Source organism: Lactuca serriola, chromosome 7 (assembly GCF_051521515.1).
Source record: "Lactuca serriola cultivar US96UC23 chromosome 7, Lser_US96UC23_V15, whole genome shotgun sequence".
Taxonomy (NCBI): Eukaryota; Viridiplantae; Streptophyta; class Magnoliopsida; order Asterales; family Asteraceae; genus Lactuca; species Lactuca serriola.
In genome coordinates, this window is record NC_136414.1 from 29,143,600 (window position 1) to 29,164,629 (window position 21,030).

Consider the following 21,030-nt stretch of genomic DNA (forward strand, 5'->3'; position numbering starts at 1 on the left):
TTTCAGTTTTATATTTTTAATTCCTGTTAATAATTATTTAGTTGGATATTATTGAGTTATTTTAGGAAGCCTAGTTTTTTGCTAGGGTAGGGTTATAGCGAGGCATTGACGGCTAGAGGAGGGGCAGAGAATTTTTTTTCCCTTGTTTTCTTGTTTTCATGTGGAGACTCCTGAATCTCGAACTCAAGCCTTTCGAGTTTCATGCAAGCATTAAGTTACTTTTGAATTTCACTTTGGTTTGTTCTTAATTCTTCCCTGTTCTTATCAAATTGGTACCAGAGCACTTTCCTGGAGTACTGTTCACCTCGTTACTGTTCATTGAAACATTGTTCACGTCGTTTTACTGTTCACCTTCCTGCACGATGCCGAAACCCGACACCAGATCTGATACCGCTGCCCGTAATTTGAATAAAGATTCAGTCTTTGAAGAGAGTTCATCATGGGATCGGATGGAGAAGATGGAGGCGGAATTAATAGAGATCAGGACCGAATCAGAGAAGCGCCAAACCTTAGCTGATCAGCGCCATGCAAAAGTTATGGCACTCCTAATTAAGGTGGCCCAACCTGCCACCCAACCGCCACCCGCCACCGCTACAGGACCGCCGCCCGTCACGCAGCTGCCGCCAATCATCCAATCATTACCACCACCCATCACCACAGGCCGACCGATTATTCAATCGCTGCCACCCCTGAACTTTTCGATGCCACCTCCAAATCACCAACGCCCAGGAACAGGAGGATGGCCACAAACCCCTATCATCTACATGCAACCGCCCTTGACCATGTCATCGCTTTTATACGACGAACAGGGTATCCGGTTCCGCTGCACAACATGCGTCCAAAATTTGGGTCAAGCAACACCAAATTCCGAGCACATATGGGGGAGGGCTGGGGAACCGAGGAACAACCGGTCACACAACCCATTCGAATGGGACCATGCTTTGGGTCTAACCTAGGACATGGAGGGGGATGGGTCCCAAACATTGATTATAGATTGAGAAAACTCAAGATGCCGCTGTTTGAAGGGGAAGATGTTTACGGGTGGGTTTACAAAGCGGAACGTTTCTTTGATATGCAATGGTTGGCAACGTTGGGTGAGAGACTACGTGCAGCGGCCCTATGTTTGGAAGGGTCGGCACTGGCATGGTATAGATGGAGTGATAATCGGATGCCTTTCCGGTGTTGGGAAGATTTAAAGAATAGGTTGCTGGAACGTTTCCAGACGTCACAGGAGGGTAGTTTGCAAGAACAATTTTTGAACATACGACAGATAGGATCAGCCCGTGAATACGTGGGGCGTTTTGAACAGATGGCTGCACACCTGGAGGGCATCCAGGAGTCAATTTTGGAGGGGACTTTCATCAAGGGGTTGAAACGGGACTTGCGCAAGTCGGTTCGGATCTTGCAACCACATGGATTGGGACAGGCGATGAAAATGGCACTTGTGGTAGATGAGAATGGAATTGGAACAATCACAGGGTCAGACAAAGGAAGTACAAAAGTCAATGTGAACCGCCCGCTGGGCGCGGTTAAAACCACAGCAATCCGCACCCCCTTCCGTCGAATGACCGACACGGAATTTGCAGACAAGAAAGCCAAAGGGTTATGTTTTCGCTGCGACGGGAAGTTCGGTCCAGGTCATCGCTGCCCAGAGAAAACCCTTCAGGTGTTGTTGGTGGGTGATGAAGAAGGGGAAGAAGAGGAAGATGAAGAGACAGAGCCGGGAGAACACACACACTTAGACATGATGGCGGTATCTGCTAGTTCGGTCGCCGGATTGACCGCACCACACACTATGAAGCTACGGGGTACCATCGGACAACGCGAGGTAGTGGTACTCATTGACAGTGGAGCAACCCACAATTTCTTATCATTATGGCTGGTCCAGCCATTAGGGTTGTCCATTTCAGGCACGCGCGAGAAGGAGATTAGGTTGGGCAACGGAGGTGTAGATTGAAGCATTGGGATTTGTAAAAATGTGCTACTATCGCTGCCCGGTTATGACTTGACTCACGATTTTTACCCGCTGGAATTGGGAAGCACGGACGTCATATTGGGTATCGCGTGGCTGCAAAAACTAGGCGACACACGGAATAATTGGCGCGAGCTAACCATGACATTTAAGGATAAGGGTCGTAAGGTGACTCTACAAGGTGAACCGGGGTTGAACCGATCAGAGTCGTCCCTACAATCGTTAGTGAGGGGTATAACCCAGGTTAGCCAAGGGTTCTTGATTGCGGTACGACAACTGGAAGCCAACGACCATAAGGAGGACCGCACTCACCTGGAACTAGAAGGCCTGTTGAAGGCATTCGCGGATGTATTTGAGTTGCCGACAGGGTTGCCACCCCCTCGAGGTCACGAACATGCCATCACGTTAAAAAACGACATCGAACCCATTAATGTGCGACCATACCGCTACCCACAACTACAGAAAAACGAGATAGAGTGAATGGTGGAAGAGATGCTGACTGCCGGAGTCATACGGCCGAGCTCTAGCCCGTTCTCAAGCCCGGTCCTTCTAGTCAAGAAAAAAGATGGAAGCTGGCGTTTCTGTGTAGACTACCGAGCATTAAACAAATCTACGGTGTTGGATAAGTTCCCAATCCCGGTCATTGACGAGTTACTAGACGAACTTCACGGAGCAACAATTTTTACAAAATTGGACTTGAAATCGGGTTACCACCAAATCCGGATGAAATGGGAAGACGTGCCAAAAACGGCCTTTCGAACTCACGAAGGGCATTACGAATTTCTAGTAATGCCCTTCGGGCTCACAAACGCTCCGTCAACATTTCAATCTCTCATGAATAAGGTCTTTCGTCCCTATTTACGTAAGTTCGTCTTAGTTTTCTTTGATGATATTCTCGTGTACAGTCGAACTTTAGCCGATCATCAACAACATTTAAAGGTGGTGTTTGAATGCTTGCGAAACGAGAAGTTATTTTGCAATAGAAAAAAGTGTGTCTTCGGTCAAGCTCAAGTTGACTATTTGGGTCACGTGGTGACCAGTGAGGGCGTAGCAGCTGATCCTAGCAAAAATTCGGCAATGTTAGGATGGCCAGTACCTAAAACGATCAGAGAACTGCGAGGTTTTTTGGGACTAACCGGGTATTATCGAAAATTTGTGCAGGGGTATGGCAGGATCGCGAGACCGTTGACCGACTTACTCAATAAAGACAAATTTCTTTGGGGAGAGGAAGCATCACAAGCATTCCAGCAACTTCAAAAAGCGATGACACAAGTGCCTGTGTTAGCGTTACCGGATTTTACTAAAGCTTTTACAATAAAGACAGACGCTTCAGGGTTCGGAGTCGGGGCAGTTCTTATGCAACAAAATAAGCCCGTGGCTTATTTTAGCCAAGTCTTAGGCAACCGGGCACAACTCAATTCGGTGTACGAACAAGAACTAATGGCTATTGTAATGGCGGTACAAAAATGGAGACCCTACTTGTTGGGACGCCGGTTCACGATAATAACCGATCAAAAAAGCCTAAAGTATCTTTTAGAACAACGAGTAGTGGCGGGTGAGCATCAGCGATGGGTCTCAAAGCTTTCCGGTTTCGATTTTGAAATTTTATATCGGACGGGAAAGGAAAATGGGGCAGCCGATGCGTTGTTCAGGCGAGGAGAAGGTGTCAAGTTAGCAGAACTTACAATTTCACAGGTAAGTCATGGTAGTGAGCTCTTGGCTGATTTGCTCAATGAACCTAAGTTGGAGGAGATACAAAAAAAATTAGAGACTTCAGGTGAGGAATTGCCCGGGTATAGCATCGATCAAGGGCACGTGCGATACAAGGGTCGTCTAGTCATTCCCCGAGCATCCAAATGGGTGTTGCTGCTTTGTCAAGAATGTCATGGAGGGTGTGACATCCCCATTTTCACGGCCAGAAAAGACCGATGTTGTTTATGCTTTATAAAAATCAGAGTACTTCATTTTATAAAAATGTTGCGGAATTTGTTCCCAGAAAAACATGGTAAATACGTTATTAAAACATTTTCGAAGAAACGTATTTATTTCATTTTAAAACGTTTGGGATGTCATCGTTAATACAGAAACATAAGCATAAACAGAACTTACAATTTTTTTTTACACTAGTGATCTACATCTCTTTAAATCTCTCAGTGTAATGTCACTTCATATCAACACCTGTGATATAAATAAACTGAGTGGGTCAGGTTGGGAAACCTGGTGAGTACATAGGGTTTTCAACCCACAATAATATAATTATTATGTTTAAACAATCAAACAATCAACCCAATTACCCATCCCCATTATCTTCTTTATTCTTAAAGATCTACCCTAAGAATCAGCTATTTCTCATTCATTCATTCCTAAGGATCATCATAAGGAAACAACATGAAGTCCATTGTTGCCAATGACACATTGGTCAAGCGCAGCTGCTATTATTGTCACTTAGGCTCAGCTGCCAGAATTAGGACATTTTCTATGAGGCGCTTCTGCCGGTATTGACCTTTAAACACTACTGTCATGGTCATAAGGCTCCCTATTAGGCGCAGCTGCCGATACTATCCTTGGAGCGCAGCTGCCAGTGCCCATCTATAGGGTACTAGGTCCACTGCTGCCAATGTATACCTATAGGGCACTAGGTCCGTACTACTAATGTTCCTCTATTTCAGCTTTTATCCGTCATCATTCATCTACCCATGTTTTACCCAACATATCTTGTAGATATAAAATACTTTATACAGTTTACATCATTTAAAACATGTATAAAAATCTTTCACCAGCATAGACAGCAAGTATTTAGACAATATGCACACCTAGCATGTAAATTTATAATAAAATACTTCATATTTATGTGTAAGATGAAAGTAACTATGCACTCACCGGAGTAGGTGGTGACTCAGCACTCGGACAGCGCTTCGATACTCTCAAAACAATTTCCTTCGAGAAAACCTAGTATCAATACTACTAGGGTTTAGTCTAACGATAACCGCGACAAACTAATAGTCTAGCTATTATTATTATTATTATTATATAAGCGTTAAATAACACTCAATATAACTCATAATAATAGCCCAAATACTCATTATAAGTCCCTAATAATGTTACTATATTAAAACATAAGCTATACTAAAGATAGGGTAGGTACAGCTCACTTACAGCGGGTTTTTCGCAAAACCGGGCTTCGCTGGAGCAGCGTTCCCGAGCCGAAAGGCTCTTTTCTCGGGACTCCGGGAGCCTCGGGGCTTCCTTCGGGTGCTAGGGGGTTTACCTAGGCTTTAGGGGGCTTAAGGAGGCTTAGAGAGAGAGTGTAGAGAGAGAAAGAATGTTGGAGAGGTGTGAAGAGAAGTGAATGCCCGACACCTCTATTTATAGGGGTGCTGACTGGTCTACTCACCGAGTAGGGGGGGCCTACTCGCCGAGTTGGTCCATGTGGTGGCCTTCTGGTGGTGCCATGTGTCCAATTCTGGTGGTGCCACGTCACCCCCTATCGCGTGTCAGCCTTCGAACTTAGAAAAATCATAACTCTCGCATACGAGCTCCGTTTTCGACGTTCTTTATATCCACGCGTAGGTAAAATCAAGATCTACAACTTTCATTTAGACTCCGTCGGCTAATTCTCGACCGATCTCAAATTTAACAGTAGGAGGCCTTTAGACTGTTAAATGACCGCGAAGAATTCGTAACTCCTTCATACGAACTCCGTTTTCGTCCATCTTTTTGCCGTTGAGTTCCTATTAATGAGATCTTCAACTCTCATTTAGGTCGCGTAAGCCAAAAACCACTCGAACTAAAATTCGAGTTTCGGGTCGTGCACTGCTAAGCCGAATCTTAGAAAAATCATAACTTTCTCATACGAAGTCAGATTTGGGCGTTCTTTTTATCGATGTTCTTAGTTTAACATATTCTACGACTTCCGTTTAGATCGCTAAGGCTAAATCTCGCTCTATCGTAAATTCATTATTTACGCTTTCCGGTATCGTGCCGGTTCTGTCGCGAAACTTCGACGGGCCATAACTTCTTCGTTATAACTCGGATTTCGGCGTTCCTTATATGTACGGAAACCTTGTGACATATTCCACAACTTGGTTAAGATTATTTATTCTAAATAATCTTTTGTCGAAAAGTCGTTTTCGACCCCTATTGCCTCTAAATTGACTAGCCCATATTTGCGGGCGTTACAGAGGGGTAGCCGGCGGACACGAGGGGATGCAAAAAACGTATCAACGCCTCGTAAGAGAGTTCTTTTGGGTGGGGATGAAACGCGATGTTGCAAGATTCGTGGCTGAATGTACCATTTGTCAACGTAATAAGCATTCAAGCTTGGCACCAGCGGGTATGTTACAACCATTGGAGTTACCGGACCAGATTTGGGAGGATTTATCTATGGATTTCATCGAAGGCTTGCCGAAATCAGCAGGGTATAGCGTTATATTTGTAGTAGTGGATCGTTTGAGCAAATCAGCCCACTTCATTCCGCTGAAACATCCATTCACGGCAGCATCAGTGGCGGCTACTTTCATCCGTGAGGTGGTACGTTTACATGGTATACCCTGTTCAATTGTATCAGACAGAGATAAGATGTTCGTGAGTTTATTTTGGAAGGAAATCTTTAAGTTACAAGGAACTACTTTGAAAAGAAGTACCGCTTACCACCCTCAAACGGATGGTCAGACGGAAGTAGTAAATCGAAGTTTGGAAACTTATTTGCGGTGTTTCTCATCAGCTCAGCCGAAGGAATGGGTAAAATGGTTGCCGTGGGCAAAATATTGGTACAATACTTCATACCATTCGTTGATTCGCATGAATCCTTTTAAAGTATTGTATGGACGGGACCCTCCCAAATTAATTTCTTATGACCATGGGTTGGCTATTACATTCGCAGTGGATGAATACTTGAGTCGTAGGGATCAAGTTCTCAAGGAACTCCGGGGTCATTTGCTAAGGGCTCAACAGTTGATGAAAGCTCAAGCGGATGGGAAACATCGTGATGTGGAGTATATGGTGGGGGATCGAGTGTACTTGAAGCTTCGACCGTATCGACAGGTTACTGTTGGGCACAAACGGAACGAAAAGCTGGCTCCGCGTTTTTATGGACCTTTTGAGGTTGTGGAGAGAATAGGTAAGGTGGCTTACAAACTTGGTTTACCTGTTACTGCTGCCATTCACCCTGTTTTCCATGTTTCACAGCTTAAGAAGGCAGTGGGAGACCAGCCGGTCTCGGTTGATATTCCAAGAGAGTTGGCTACTGGGGTTGAAACAGTGTTGTTGCCCGAAAAGGTGTTGCAGAGTCGGGATAGTTCGGGCAGCATTGAATGGCTGGTGAAGTGGGTTGGGCTACTAGAGGAAGAAGCTACTTGGGAAGATCGTGACTTTATCAAGAATCAGTTTCAGGAGCATCACCTTGAGGACAAGGTGAATTTTCAGGGAGGGAGTATTGATATGAATAGTTCCGGGAGATGGTCTAAGGTGTATCGCAGAAGAGGGAAGAAAGTTGCAGGGGGTGTTTAGTCAATTTCAGTTTTATATTTTTAATTTCTGTTAATAATTATTTAGTTGGATATTATTGAGTTATTTTAGGAAGCCTAGTTTTTTGCTAGGGTAGGGTTATAGGGAGGCATTGACGGCTGGAGGAGGGGCAGAGAATTTTTTTCCCTTGTTTTCTTGTTTTCATGTGGAGACTCCTGAATCTCGAACTCAGGCCTTTTGAGTTTCATGCAAGCATTAAGTTACTTTTGAATTTCACTTTGGTTTGTTCTTAATTCTTCCTTATTCTTATCAAATCGCTTTTCCAGTTTCCGGATTAACCACTTCCCATAAGCCGTATACTTGTAAGATCGACTCCACTATAATCGACCAACTTGTATAATTTGTAGCTGTTAACTTGGGGAATTGCAACAGGATACTTTGACTGGTCATGGGTACAACTTGTCTTGATCCTCCCGGGTTTGTTGCTGACATCTTCCTTAACTTGACCTTTCTTCTTGTACAGAACCAACCAATTTAGATCACACACACACACAGATGACACAGATCTAAATTATTTTCGATCTTTTTTTCTTTCTTCAAACCACCCACCAACACTTGCAGGTGCACATAAATCTTGTTTTTTGATCTTTCTCACTTTGACTAACTTCTTCACATAGATTGGCTTCACCACACAGGTCCAAGTCTTCTTTGTTCACCCAGAACTTGAATTGAGCACACAACACTTTCTTAGCACACAACACTTCTTAGCACACAACTTTCTCTTCACACAGATCAATCTTCAACACTCACTCACTCACACAGGTTTCATGCTTTTGAACTCGGATTTGCTTCACCTCACCCAGATTGCTGTTCAAAACTCTCTTTACACAGATTCTTGGATTATGAACTCGGCTCACACAGAGCTTTGGCTCACATAGAACCACAACAGCAACAGGTTCACATAGGACCTCTTCAAAGATCCCACGTGTTGAGCCTAGGGCTCTGATACCGAATGTTGGACCAGCCCTTACAACCCATGAACAAAATAAGAAAGAAAAGAAGGAAGTGTTCATTGTTGTTGCTGTACACGAAAAGAAAAGGAGAAAGCAGATGGAAACTTTTCTTTAATCTCGACTCAACCATTCTCTATTAATCAAAAGCAACATGCTATAAATAGCCTACAAAAAACCAACGGGAATAAACAACCTAAAACCTAAAAATTAGCCATCACTCCTAAAGAAAAGCACCCTATAGTGACCAAGTATACATCACGTTTTCTTAATTTGAACTTGGTCAAAGTCCTTTATTCAAACATTAAATAAACATTCAAATACTACCCTTTTACCCATACTCATAACTTCAATAAACCTATGACCCATGTCAAGATTACCCAACAGTCATATGATTGTTGATTCCATTTGTATTGGAATAGATTCAAAGTTTTAAATGTTAAAGCTGATTGGAAAGGACATTGTCATAAGATTGTTGCTTCCATTTGTAAATGATTGGAATGGATTCAAAAGTTTCACCGTTAAAAAAACATAAATATTCAAGGTGATATATAATGAAAATTGGTGTTCATCGTCATAAAAAGAAAAATTAAACAAAAAGAAATTGATATTTTTATATACGAAAAAAAAGCAATTGATAAATTAAGAAAAAAAAAAAACAGTTCCTTTCTCTCTCTTTTTATATGTTTTTGGTAATTAAAAATATTTTTTTCTTATATCTTTGTTGATTAAAAGAATGGCACAAAAAGGAAAGGGAGGTGATAATTCCAAGGATTGTAATCGATACTTCCACGGATTTTAAAGCAAAATGACAATTGTGCCCCCTTTATAATTAATTAATCGTTAAATCTCATTCAGATTCTTTAAACATCCAACTATTCAATTCTTTTGCCCTCCTCCTCATCTTCCATAACCACGCTCACCACCTGCTATATCATCTTTCTCAATATCTCCACCATCACCACCACTGTCTCTCCGCCACCGGCAACTTCATTGCCACCTATATCTCATTGCTTGATACCGTCACATTCATCCTCTGCTTCGTATATAGCGGCCACCCAATCATCGGAACACCGTGTTTAATGTTCGCCAATGTAGGGTTCCTCCTCTCAACATACCCATTTGGCAAGCACGCTTTAGGATCGTGTGAGTCGACTCGACAGTAAAAAAAAAACAGCAAAAACGGAGTCACTCGGAGTTCGCATCACCAGAATGAAAACGTTGCTGACTCCGTTCTAAACCTAAAGCCAACTCAGACCTGAATTTTTGGTTGGCATAACTTATTTGGCTTTGGCATACCCATCAGAAGCCGATTTAATCCGTTCGTGAGTGGTGCTATGGGATAAATGTGGGAATGTCGCTGAAGAATTTGTTTCCTTCTTCACTTCCAAAATGAATTCCTTCTGGTTTTTGCAGGGTGGTTTTCCCTTTAAGAGCAAATTAAGGTGAAAGTGACGACAGCGGAGGACGGGATTCTTGTGGAGTGTATTCCTGGAAACCACGTTTCTCTTTTGGTATAATGGTTTTAATAAAAATATGCTTGTGAATAATCAATTAAAATCTAAATAGATCCAGGGACATAATTGTCATTTTCTTTGAAAAATTAGTGGATGTATCAAAAATATCTGTAGAATTATCAGCTCCCAAAAGGAAAACCACTTTTATATTAAGTGGAAGAATGAAATAAACAAGTGGATATATCAACTCCGATACTTAATACATACTTAATACGATGGAAATGTGAATGTACAAAATCAAAGTCGACTTCCTTTAAATGGGTTTTTATTATTCACTCGTTGACTCCATTTACTACGAGTCTATGTCATATATCCATAAATTTCTTTAACAAAAATCAGCCACGCACGTCACAATCGAGACGCAATGAAAGTCTAATATGATGGACATATAGTTTTGACTTTGTCGATCGTGACTCCTATACGTAGCATTCAATTTCAAGAAAAATCTAAAGAACAAACCAAAATTAGTATGAAAACATTCACCCCGTTGACTATGGTTTGATTCCATTTATATCTATAATATGTTAGACAAAAAATCAGCCACTCACGTCACAATCGAGACGCCATGAAAGTGTAAAATGCTGAAACAGATACTTTCTTTATATGTAGTAAATTTAAAGAAAATAAAGCACAAAGTAGTACCAGAAATCGTTAGTTACCCACTCACACTCACCATTGCCTTAGCTTCCAAAAAATGAGTGCCAAACGGCTACCATTCTTTAAGGGACATGCAGCCCCGTTTCTCTTCATCACTTTGATGAACATTGCCGCGTTTCCGGCAGTCATCCATGCTCAGAACTGCACCACCTGTGTTGAGGATCGTGTCGCATTACTTGCAATCAAATCCAAGATTAAAGAAGACCCAAAAGATCTCATGATCTCATGGAACGATTCCCTTCATTGCCAATGGGAAGGTGTGACCTGCAACCCCACCCACCAAAGAGTCATGGCCTTGAATCTCTCCAATGGAGGCTTACTCGGTTCCTTATCTCCTTCCATCGCAAATCTAACCTTTCTCAGGGAGATTCAGCTCCAAAACAACTTCCTTTCCGGTGAGATTCCACCTGAAGTTGGCCGGCTGCTTCTGTTACAAGAACTATCTCTTTATAACAATTCTTTCGAGGGAAACATTCCGGCCAGCTTATCGAATTGCTCAAGCCTCCAGGTGCTTGACTTGAGTCAAAATATTCTGGTTGGTAACATTCCCGCCAGCTTATCGAATTGCTCCAACCTCCGGTCGCTTGTTTTGGGTCAAAATAATCTGGTTGGAAAGATCCCAGATGAACTTGGATCCTTGTTGATGCTAAACCAACTCATACTTCCGGTCAACAATTTCTCAGGTGGGATTCCAAGGTTCATCGGGAATCTTACATCCCTTGAAATTCTTTCCCTTGGTAGATGTGGACTCGGTGGCAGCATTCCAGATGTCTTTCATCGGTTGAGTAACCTCACATTTATTGTATTGGTTGAAAATAAACTCGTTGGCTCCATCCCACCTTCTCTTTACAATCTTTCCTCTTTAGAGATACTACTTCTAGATGATAATCGACTCACTGGTAGACTACCCACGAACTTAGGTTCGATGCAGCCTCATCTTCAGGCACTTTCTATTCCCGATAACCACTTTTCAGGTCCCTTGCCAACATCTGTTCTCAGTTCCTCAAATCTTAGAATCCTTGATCTTTCTCGAAACAACTTCTCTGGAAAACTAGTAATCACTTCTCGTGAAGCATGTAATCTTGAAGTCTTGTACCTAGGTTCGAATCATTTTGGGAGCGGGGAAGATGATGAAATGACGTTCATAGAGGCTTTGTCGATTTGCAAAAACTTAAGAATGTTAGATATTGGTTACAATCAGATGAAAGGTTTTTTGCCATATTCTCTAGGAAACTTGTCGAATACACTAAGTTTTCTAAGCTTCGCTTCAAATGCTTTTTCTGGTGGCCTTCCTTCATCGGTTGGTAATCTTTCCGGCCTAACTTCTCTAGACTTGTCTAATAACAAACTCACAGGCACAATTAATCAGGTGAACTTTAGCAATCTTGGAAGTTTACAGAAACTAGATCTTAAGAATAACTCTTTCTCAGGGAGCATTCCTGGTTCTTTAGGAAATCTTTCATTATTGATTGAACTCGACCTGGGCTTAAATGAATTTAATGGTAGCATGCCATCAAGTTTAGGGAACTGCAAGAGGTTGATAAAGTTAGTCATAGATCGAAATAACCTTACTGGAGAAATACCCAGGAAACTATTTGAACTCTCAACGCTATCCATTAGCTTGAATTTGGGTGGCAATCGATTGTCGGGAGAACTTCCACAAGAGGTTGGCAACCTTAAGAACTTAAACGAAATTATTCTGGCAAATAATCGATTGTCAGGAGATCTTCCTACCACCATTAGCAGCTGTAGCAGCCTTGTGAATCTTGACATAAGCAGCAACTTCTTTCAGGGAACTCTTCCATCGTCGTTGAGATCTTTGCGTGCCCTTCAAACTTTTGACGCCTCGCATAACAACTTTACAGGGAAGATCCCAACTTACCTTGAAGAAATTCCTTTGGAGAATCTCAACATATCATTCAATGGTTTTGAAGGGGAGGTATTGAGCAAAGGAGTGTTTGCTAACGCAAGTACAGTATCTCTTGTTGGAAACAGTCGGCTTTGTGGTGGCGTACCTGAACTCCGGTTGCCGAAGTGCCATTCTACAAATCCAAAGAGGAAAAACTGGCGGAGATTTGCAGTTATATTAGCTATCATTTTTGTTGCAGTTCTGATTGGCATAGCTGTGGTGGTGTTTTTTGTGTTTTATCGAAGAAAAAGTGAAATCAAAGATGATGTAAGTCATGAGCCTATGTCCCGAGAGTCTCTCATTCAGGTTTCTTACGAGATGCTTTACAAAGCAACTGATGGGTTTTCCACTAAAAACTTCATCGGTGAGGGTAGCTTTTCATCAGTTTATAGAGGAAACCTCGATGCAGATAGTGGGATTGTCGCTATCAAAGTACTTAACCTCCATCGTCGAGGAGGTTCCAAGAGTTTCATCGCTGAGTGTGAAGCTCTGAAAAATGCCCGACATAGAAACCTTGCAAAGGTTATAACTTGTTGCAGTGGCATCGACTTCCAAGGAAATGAATTTAAAGCCATTGTTTATGAGTTCTTGCCTAATGGAACTTTAGATCAATGGTTGCATGACGTGCAAAACAAGCTCCCTCGACTCAGTCTACTTCAAAGAGTGTGTGTAGCATTGGATGTGGCTTACGCACTTGAATATCTTCATCGTCACGCAGGAAAGACTATTGTGCACTGTGATTTGAAGCCAAGCAACATTCTACTTGATGAAGACATGGTTGCACATGTTGGAGATTTCGGGCTTTCAAAGATCCTTCAACCTGAGTACAAAATTAGACAGCAGAGCAGCTCAACTGGAGTTAGAGGAACCGTCGGATATGCAGCTCCAGGTATGTTGTGCTGATACCTCAACTAATTTATCTGATTTACATAATTTACGTACATATATACGTACACATACTGACATCCACATATACATATGCATAATACAAATATACCCATATCTAGACATACAAAAAGATATCATGATATAGTTTTATTTTTCTACTACATATTGTGCAACTGAAAATGCAAAGAAAACCTTTAGTGTTTAGACTAAAGGGACTAAAGGGTGTGGTGCTACTCTTGATACACTAAATTTTCTAGGTTACGTCACATTTGCTAGGCCTCTTCAAAAGATTATCATTAGAAGGAATCGTTTGTCACTTTTGTAATGCTATACTTTTTTTTTTTTTAAACTAACATTAATTTATATATAAAAAAAAATCAATTTAAACACATTAATTTTTATAAAAACTAAAATTTCATTAACTTGAAAGGAAAATTACAATAACACTTAAAAAAATATAAAAATAAAACATAGATATTAAAAATACAAAACATAGATAAACCTACATATTATATTTTTTTGCAATCACGTCTTTGACAACGCCTCGTTCCCGAGTTTTAGAAATGAAAAAGAAAAGAAGAGAAAAAAAAGTAAGAGAGAAAAGAAGAGAAATAAAAGGAAAATAAATTTATTTTTCGTGTTCCCGAGTCAGAGAGAAATGAAAGAAAGATTAAACATTTTGTTTTTTCTCTCCAAATCCGTCGACATCGGAAGGAAAATTAGGAGGAAATATGATTATTCAATTTCCTTCCATTTCCTTCTTTTAATGAAACTCAGGAACATTTATTTCTTTTACTTTCTTCTCACTTCCATCCCTTTCATTTCTTTTCTCTCGTTAAGTTGAACTCGGGAACGGGGTGTTAACGTAATTCTTTTTTGTTTCGAGTAAGGTAACTAATATCTTTCATTAAGATTTTCATGTCACGACTTTTTTCCTTCTCTTTCGCAACACTCAAGTGTTACTTCGAAGTAGTTTTTAAGTTGTTCATCCCGACTGTTATTTTTTTGATGTCACTCGAACTATTTGCAACCCTTTACCCTTGCTTGGTCTCTTACCATGGGACGACTAGCTCTTGCAACCTTAATAGACTAATCTTCGTTGAGGTCAATCCCGAAATACGCATCCGGCGATTGATTATGAGTGGCTTCAGATGTTTTGGTTCTTTTAGAACCACCCGTGAATGATTCCGAAGTTTGATATCTTTCCACTTTTTCGACTCCTTCCCAATATTCCAAAAATGAAGAAATCTGAAAGGTGCCCTGTTATCAGTCTGGTAAAGTGACAGAGCTTTCTGCAATATTGTTTCATCGTTCGCACCATTTTGTCACTACCACTTCACAGTCACACATATCACATTAAACTCCATGACAATTTTGTTGGTGGTCATCCACTTCAAGTAAAATTGATCTTTTTTTATGTAGTTCCAAGCTTCATTTCTAATAGAAAACGCCTTCACATTTCCGATAAAAAGTTAGCGCATCTTGGTTGTTCTCGACTTTTGGGTCTTCCGAAACATCTAATTACGCATGAGCCAACGCCACTTCTTCCTTTGGTGTCCAATTCTTAGAAGGTACCTTTCCTTTTGCTTGGGTTTTGGTTGAGGTTCAATCTCTTCATGCTCAAAATCTATTTGAGATATGATTTCAGGTTGAGAGTGAGTTTGGAATTAGCTTTGAGATTGTGATTAGAATTGGAATTGAAAGTTGGGAAGGTTGTCAAATGGTTGAAGTCATTTTCCAGTTATGATTGTACTTGAGATTAGAATTGGAACTATGGTTAGGATTGAGATTGAGATTGGAATATGAATAGGATATGAAGTGTAGTACGCACCAGGATAATGGTAACTAGGATATGAATATATATGATTAATTTGATTTTGGAAGAAGGTAGTTGATGAAGGGTTTGAAATGGTTGTGTTTTGGGTATTTTTTTTGGTAAATGTCACTGTAGTCCAACCAGCTTTCCGGTTTTGTTTTAAAAGGTCCCTTACATATTTTTTTTTGGTAATATAGGTCCTTAAACTTAGAATTGACTTATTAAAAAAGGTATTGAATTTCATTTTTCCCGGTTTCACCAGTTAAATTTGGATTAAATGACATTTTTACTTTTGGAGTAATAAAAAAAAGGGAATTCAAACTCTTTCTCTCTCTCTCTCTCTCTCTCTCTCTATATATATATATATATATATATATATATATATATATATATATATATATATATATATATATCTCGTATCATCGACACGAAGAAGACAGATCATTAAGAGGGAATAAAAAACAATAGTCAACACCATTTCTTTTCCTCACATCAGCTACCCCTTCCACTCCCTTTCTCCCTGACGAAACCTCATCGACAAACACATCCAAATTCCTCCTATTTCAGTGAATCCGTATCGTGAAGCCAGAATCTAAAAGATGCATTCACCGGTATCGAATTCACCTAAATCAGAGGCTTCATCTGAATCTCCTAATCAGAGGTCCACCGACCCCAATTGAAACCCTTCCCTTTGTTGACCGCTCACCGCCTACTAAGTTTTATCTTTATCGCCTTCTTTGTTTCGGTTCGGATCCATGTAAGTACAAAAGTAAAGAAGTCGGTGGATCGTTCAGAACCAGACCATTGTGAACAATGGCGATGACTCTCCCTCATCTCTTTCTCACTTTCTCCTTCACTACTAGATCACATGAACCCTACTAATTTCAAATAGGATTCAAGTTCATTAGGACACATCCCTATAAATATCCTTACCCTACCAAAAGACTATGTTGCCACAGTGACCAGAAATCACTTCATTGATTTCAACCGCCCTTACCAAAATTCAACATCCGTCTCCCCATCTGCACCTTCACCACCTAATCAATCAACAAACTTACACCCTCAGAAGACAATCTAGCCACTAACAAACATCATCTCCATTATCAAAATTTATGTACTAACCACACACCCTCAGAAGACGTTGCTGTTAATAATGAGGATCCACATGATGATACAGTGATAATGAAGGAAAGTACATCGACTGATGCATCAGGTTCCATCGAAGAAGAAACCGTAGTCGTCGAAATGGTTGGAATCTCCAGAATTGAAGGACTCCTTGAGCTCGCTTGAGAGTCAATACCCATTTCATTGATTCAATGTAAGAGGTTAAGAAGTTGATACTCGTTGAATCGATTCTCTAGTTTGATCCCCAAAGACTCCATCTCTATAGCCACCACTGAGATTTGTTTTTCACAGATCTGATCGGACCCTAAACAATCACTTGCAATGGCAGAGTCGATGAGATGGACTGCCGACAAAACCAAAAAAATCAAAACTTATTGCCATAGAGTGCATCTGTAGAGTCCCGATGAGGTTCCAATCTTAAGTTGTTTGAGGAAGATGGGTGGTTGGATTCTCTGAATGGGGAGCAACAAAAAGCTTTTTTGAAGAAGAACAAGATGGATGATTTTAGTTTTATTTCTTTTTTTTAGTCAAAAATTCTTCGTCATTAAGAAAACCTGAAATTATGATGTTGATGTGGGTGACACATCAGCTTCAAATGTAGAGGTGGCATAAGCAACCGGTTTTCAACGGTGAAAGAGACCATTTAAACCGGTCAGCATGCACTTTGTGACCCTAAAAAGCAAAAAAATTAAGTTTAGGGATCATTTAAACCAAAACCAGTAAGTTGGTTGGGCTACAGTGACATTTACCTTTTTATTTATTTTTTTATTTTTTTATTTTTTGCTTTTTCTTGGAGTTTTTGGTTGGATGGAAAATTGGAAGAAACTATTTTTTCTTAAAATAAGAAGTGTTTGAGTGAAAAATTGAAGATTGTTGTGTGTTATAAAATAAGATAGTTGTTTGTATTTATAAAGGTTGTAAGAGTATTAAAAATTTGAAATTTTTAAGAAAAAAAGGTAATTATTTTGAAAAAAAAAACGATACAAATTTTAAATTTTATTCACTTTCTCTCTAATCAAAACACAATTGCCGAGTTAGACTACCGAACTCAACATGCCTAGTTCGTGACGTAGTGTTTGTCGAATACAACTCGAATGTGTTGAGCTCTTACAGAGCCCACTCCATCCAACCTTAAGGCATCCACAACAAAAAAGCCTTTTGATGAGACATTATTACAACTCTAACTCAAGATATTTATATCATGATAAATTCTTTTGTAAATATTATTTATAAGTCCATTATGTGGAAAACAAACAAAATATCATTATAATTAAAAAAACATATTTATGTACAGAATTAGCAAATTTACATGCAAAGTAAAATGTTACCTTGTGATTTTCTTTTTAATATAACTTGTTTGATTTTAACCAACTTATTTCATTTAGAAAACTCTCCAACAAACTCTATTGTGAATGTTCTTATACTTTATACATAGTTGTTTTTTAAAAAAAATTCATTGCACTATAAATGTACACTTACCCATATAACACTATAACATAAAAAGTTCTATTATTTATGTGTCAAATCATCACCATTTACATAAAAAATCATCACCAAAAACCACTTCTAAAAAATTTAAATAAAATTATGAGAGAGAAAGAAGGGAGGGGGGGGGGGGGAATTTAATTTCTCCGTCCACATCTTCATATGAACAAATTATTGGATCATTTTACTTATATATTTGTTTGCACAATAATAAAAAAAGAACTATGGAAAAATCAGCTAAAAATAAATATATGATTTGCGATAAAATTTGGTTCGATTTCATGTATATTTAAATTGTCGATAATTTATGGAATTAAGGTTCCTATGTCGCCAACATTTATAGTAAGATTTTATCACAAATCATATATTTATTTTTAGCTGATTTTTTCATAGTTCTTTTATTATTGTGCAAACAAATATGTAAGTAAAATGATCCACATTTCTCCGTCCACATCTTCATATGAACAAATTATTGGATCATTTTACTTATATATTTCTTTGTAAAATAATAAAAAAACTATATATGGAAAAATCAGCTAAAAATAAATATATGATTTGCGATAAAATTAGGTTCGATTTCATGTATATTTAAATTGTCGATAATTTATGGAATTAAGGTTCCTATGTCGCTAACATTTATAGTAAGATTTAGGATGGTGACACAAATAAAAACCATTTCATGTAACTCGCAAAAATATTTTAAAATCTTTAATTTCATTTGGTAACTATGTCAAAAACACATGTTAGTAGATGACAACTCGTATTGGAATAATTTTTTCGTCATTAAAAAACTTTTTAAAAACAAATGACTTATAGGGTAGTGAGCACTTGTTAGTAACGATGTTGTTTATTTAAAAGCTTGTAAAAAATACATAATTCTTGGGGTACTTTGGAATCCTCGTCGAGGATTGGAACCACTCGGCCTTTCTCCGCTAGCAAACCGAGAAAAGGTTTTAAGCACATATTTTGCCGTGACATACTTTCAAATTATCGTATTAGTGATATCAAACTCCAATAAACTAATAAATATTTTAAATAAGCAATTACAAACTCTCAGTTAGTATCAAAAAAATATATAGTAATTCAGATACCTATCATCTATCGAGTAGAAACAATGTAGGTTGACTCTAAAAAGAATAATGTGATGAATACACACTTGTTATTTTTGGAGGTTTTCCTTGATTGCGATTATCAATTTAAAAAAGTTGTTTGAAGGACATAAACAATACTTCAAAAATAGTTACTAAATTTCGGAGATTTTCTTTATTACTGTTATTGATTGGCAGATTACATATATTACTAATATAATGAGAAAAATATTTGTTTCAGAATATGGGCTTGGGAGCCACGTATCACCAAGTGGCGATATGTATAGTTATGGGATTTTGTTGCTAGAGATGATCACAAGTAAGAAACCTACGGATGCCATGTTTGGAGATGGACTTACCCTACACCATTATGCTAAGAAATCCATGGGTGTTGGTGCACTTGAAATCGTAGATCCGTTGCTTCTAAATGATGAAGATGAGAACCTTGCTCTGAGAAAGAATGAGAGAGGTATAGTAGAGAAAACATGTTACATGAAAAGACAAAATTGTTTGCATTTATTGCTTGAAATTGGAGTGTCATGCTCTTTGGAATCGCCACAATATCGAATGGATGCTAAGTGTGTTGTCGAAGCACTTCGCATAGTCAAAGATGATATTTTAGGGACTTGTACACTTGTTTCATCTTCTATTTAAACTTGTGGAGCAGATTCATATGTAAGAGTTGAGAAAACATATAAGACTATATTTGATAGACTCGAATAAAAGGCTATTTATCATTTTCTTTATAAGAATTACATAGCTAAACTTGAAACTTTTAGAAATTACTATGATTTCATGCAAAAGTGAAAGCCAAAAGTCAAAACATTATATTTGAATGGTATTTTTCATTTTAAGCTAAAAACTTATTTGCATCATTTGTTTTAAATTATTTTTGTTCAAATATGATTTTTAGATGCTTATTTTTTTTTTCAACTCCATTTTAGATGTGTAATTAACAGTTATAAGTAACTATGATGATAACATATATTTTCTATATTGAAAATATGATCGATTATGTTTAGTTACTATCTAAGAGGTTGTTTGATATGTTTTTTATTGGGTTTTGTTAGAGGTTGAGTCTGACTCAGTCAAATTAGAAGCATATAATTCATTCCTATAGTTTTGGATATGCCTTTTATAGGGTTTGATAAAGCATATAACTCATTCCTATAGTTTAGGATATGCCTTTTATAGGGTTTGATAAAAGACAGTGGGTCTGAGTAAATATGACATTGACTCAATTAGATTTGACTCAATTAATAATTACCGCACAATCCCTAATTTAGATATTATAAGCTTAATTTTTTTTTTGACATTTAATGTAATGAAACAAACATATATAAAGGTACATTTAGAAAACTCGTTAAAAAACACTCATTAGTTTATAATAAGTAATCTCAAATAACTTATAAGGTAATTTAATGGTCTCACCGAACAATTATTTTAAGAAGCTAAAAATTAAGCAAGCTTATACACTGATATGTGCATTTTATTTATAGTTTATTTTAGCATATTTTGTTTTAATTTTGGTTAATCATTATGCGTATATTTTTTATTATTTTATCTATATCGAGTAATTTCTAGTTTTTGTGTTTAATTGCGGATTTTTAGAAGACTAGCGCGGAATGGAGACGATTAGGGATTTTGGGAATTAAGTGCACATGCAGATTGAAAAATATGGAGCTTGGTGACATTTAAAGATGTTGCAAAATGGGCTAGTTGATGAATTGAAATTAGAAGCAAAAATATATTTTAAGCTAATTAATTTGTGAAGACATGAAGGACATTAGGTCATAGAAGATTTGAAGAGGATTTGGGCTCATATTGGGAGTTGTCTAATGATGTTTTGGGCCAAGGATTGCTTCTGGACTGTAACATTCGAAAAGTTCTTGAAAACTTTAAACTTTTAAAATAAATCCCAAACCATCATTGTTTACAAATTATTTTCAAAATAAGTTTCACATCAGAGAAATCCTAAAATCATTAAACAAAATATGAGGAGGTGCACGCCTTCGCCTTCCCGCGATCATTTGAAGTACCTGAAACATAATTCAAAATTGTAAGCCCGAACTCAGTGAGTTCCCCTAAAATACCGAT

At 38.5% G+C, this 21,030-nt stretch overlaps 1 protein-coding gene across 1 annotated transcript; it reads left to right on the top strand.

Moving 5' to 3' along the window:
• The first annotated feature begins 10,611 nt into the window (after nucleotides 1-10,611).
• LOC145063555 (uncharacterized) lies at nucleotides 10,612-19,655 on the top strand. The gene is made up of 2 exons (XM_079011150.1): nucleotides 10,612-13,420; nucleotides 19,175-19,655. The coding sequence occupies exons 1-2, from the start codon at nucleotides 10,660-10,662 to the stop codon at nucleotides 19,585-19,587; spliced, it is 3,174 nt and encodes a 1,057-aa protein (XP_078867276.1). The 5' UTR covers nucleotides 10,612-10,659; the 3' UTR covers nucleotides 19,588-19,655.
• Nucleotides 19,656-21,030: the final 1,375 nt, after the last annotated feature.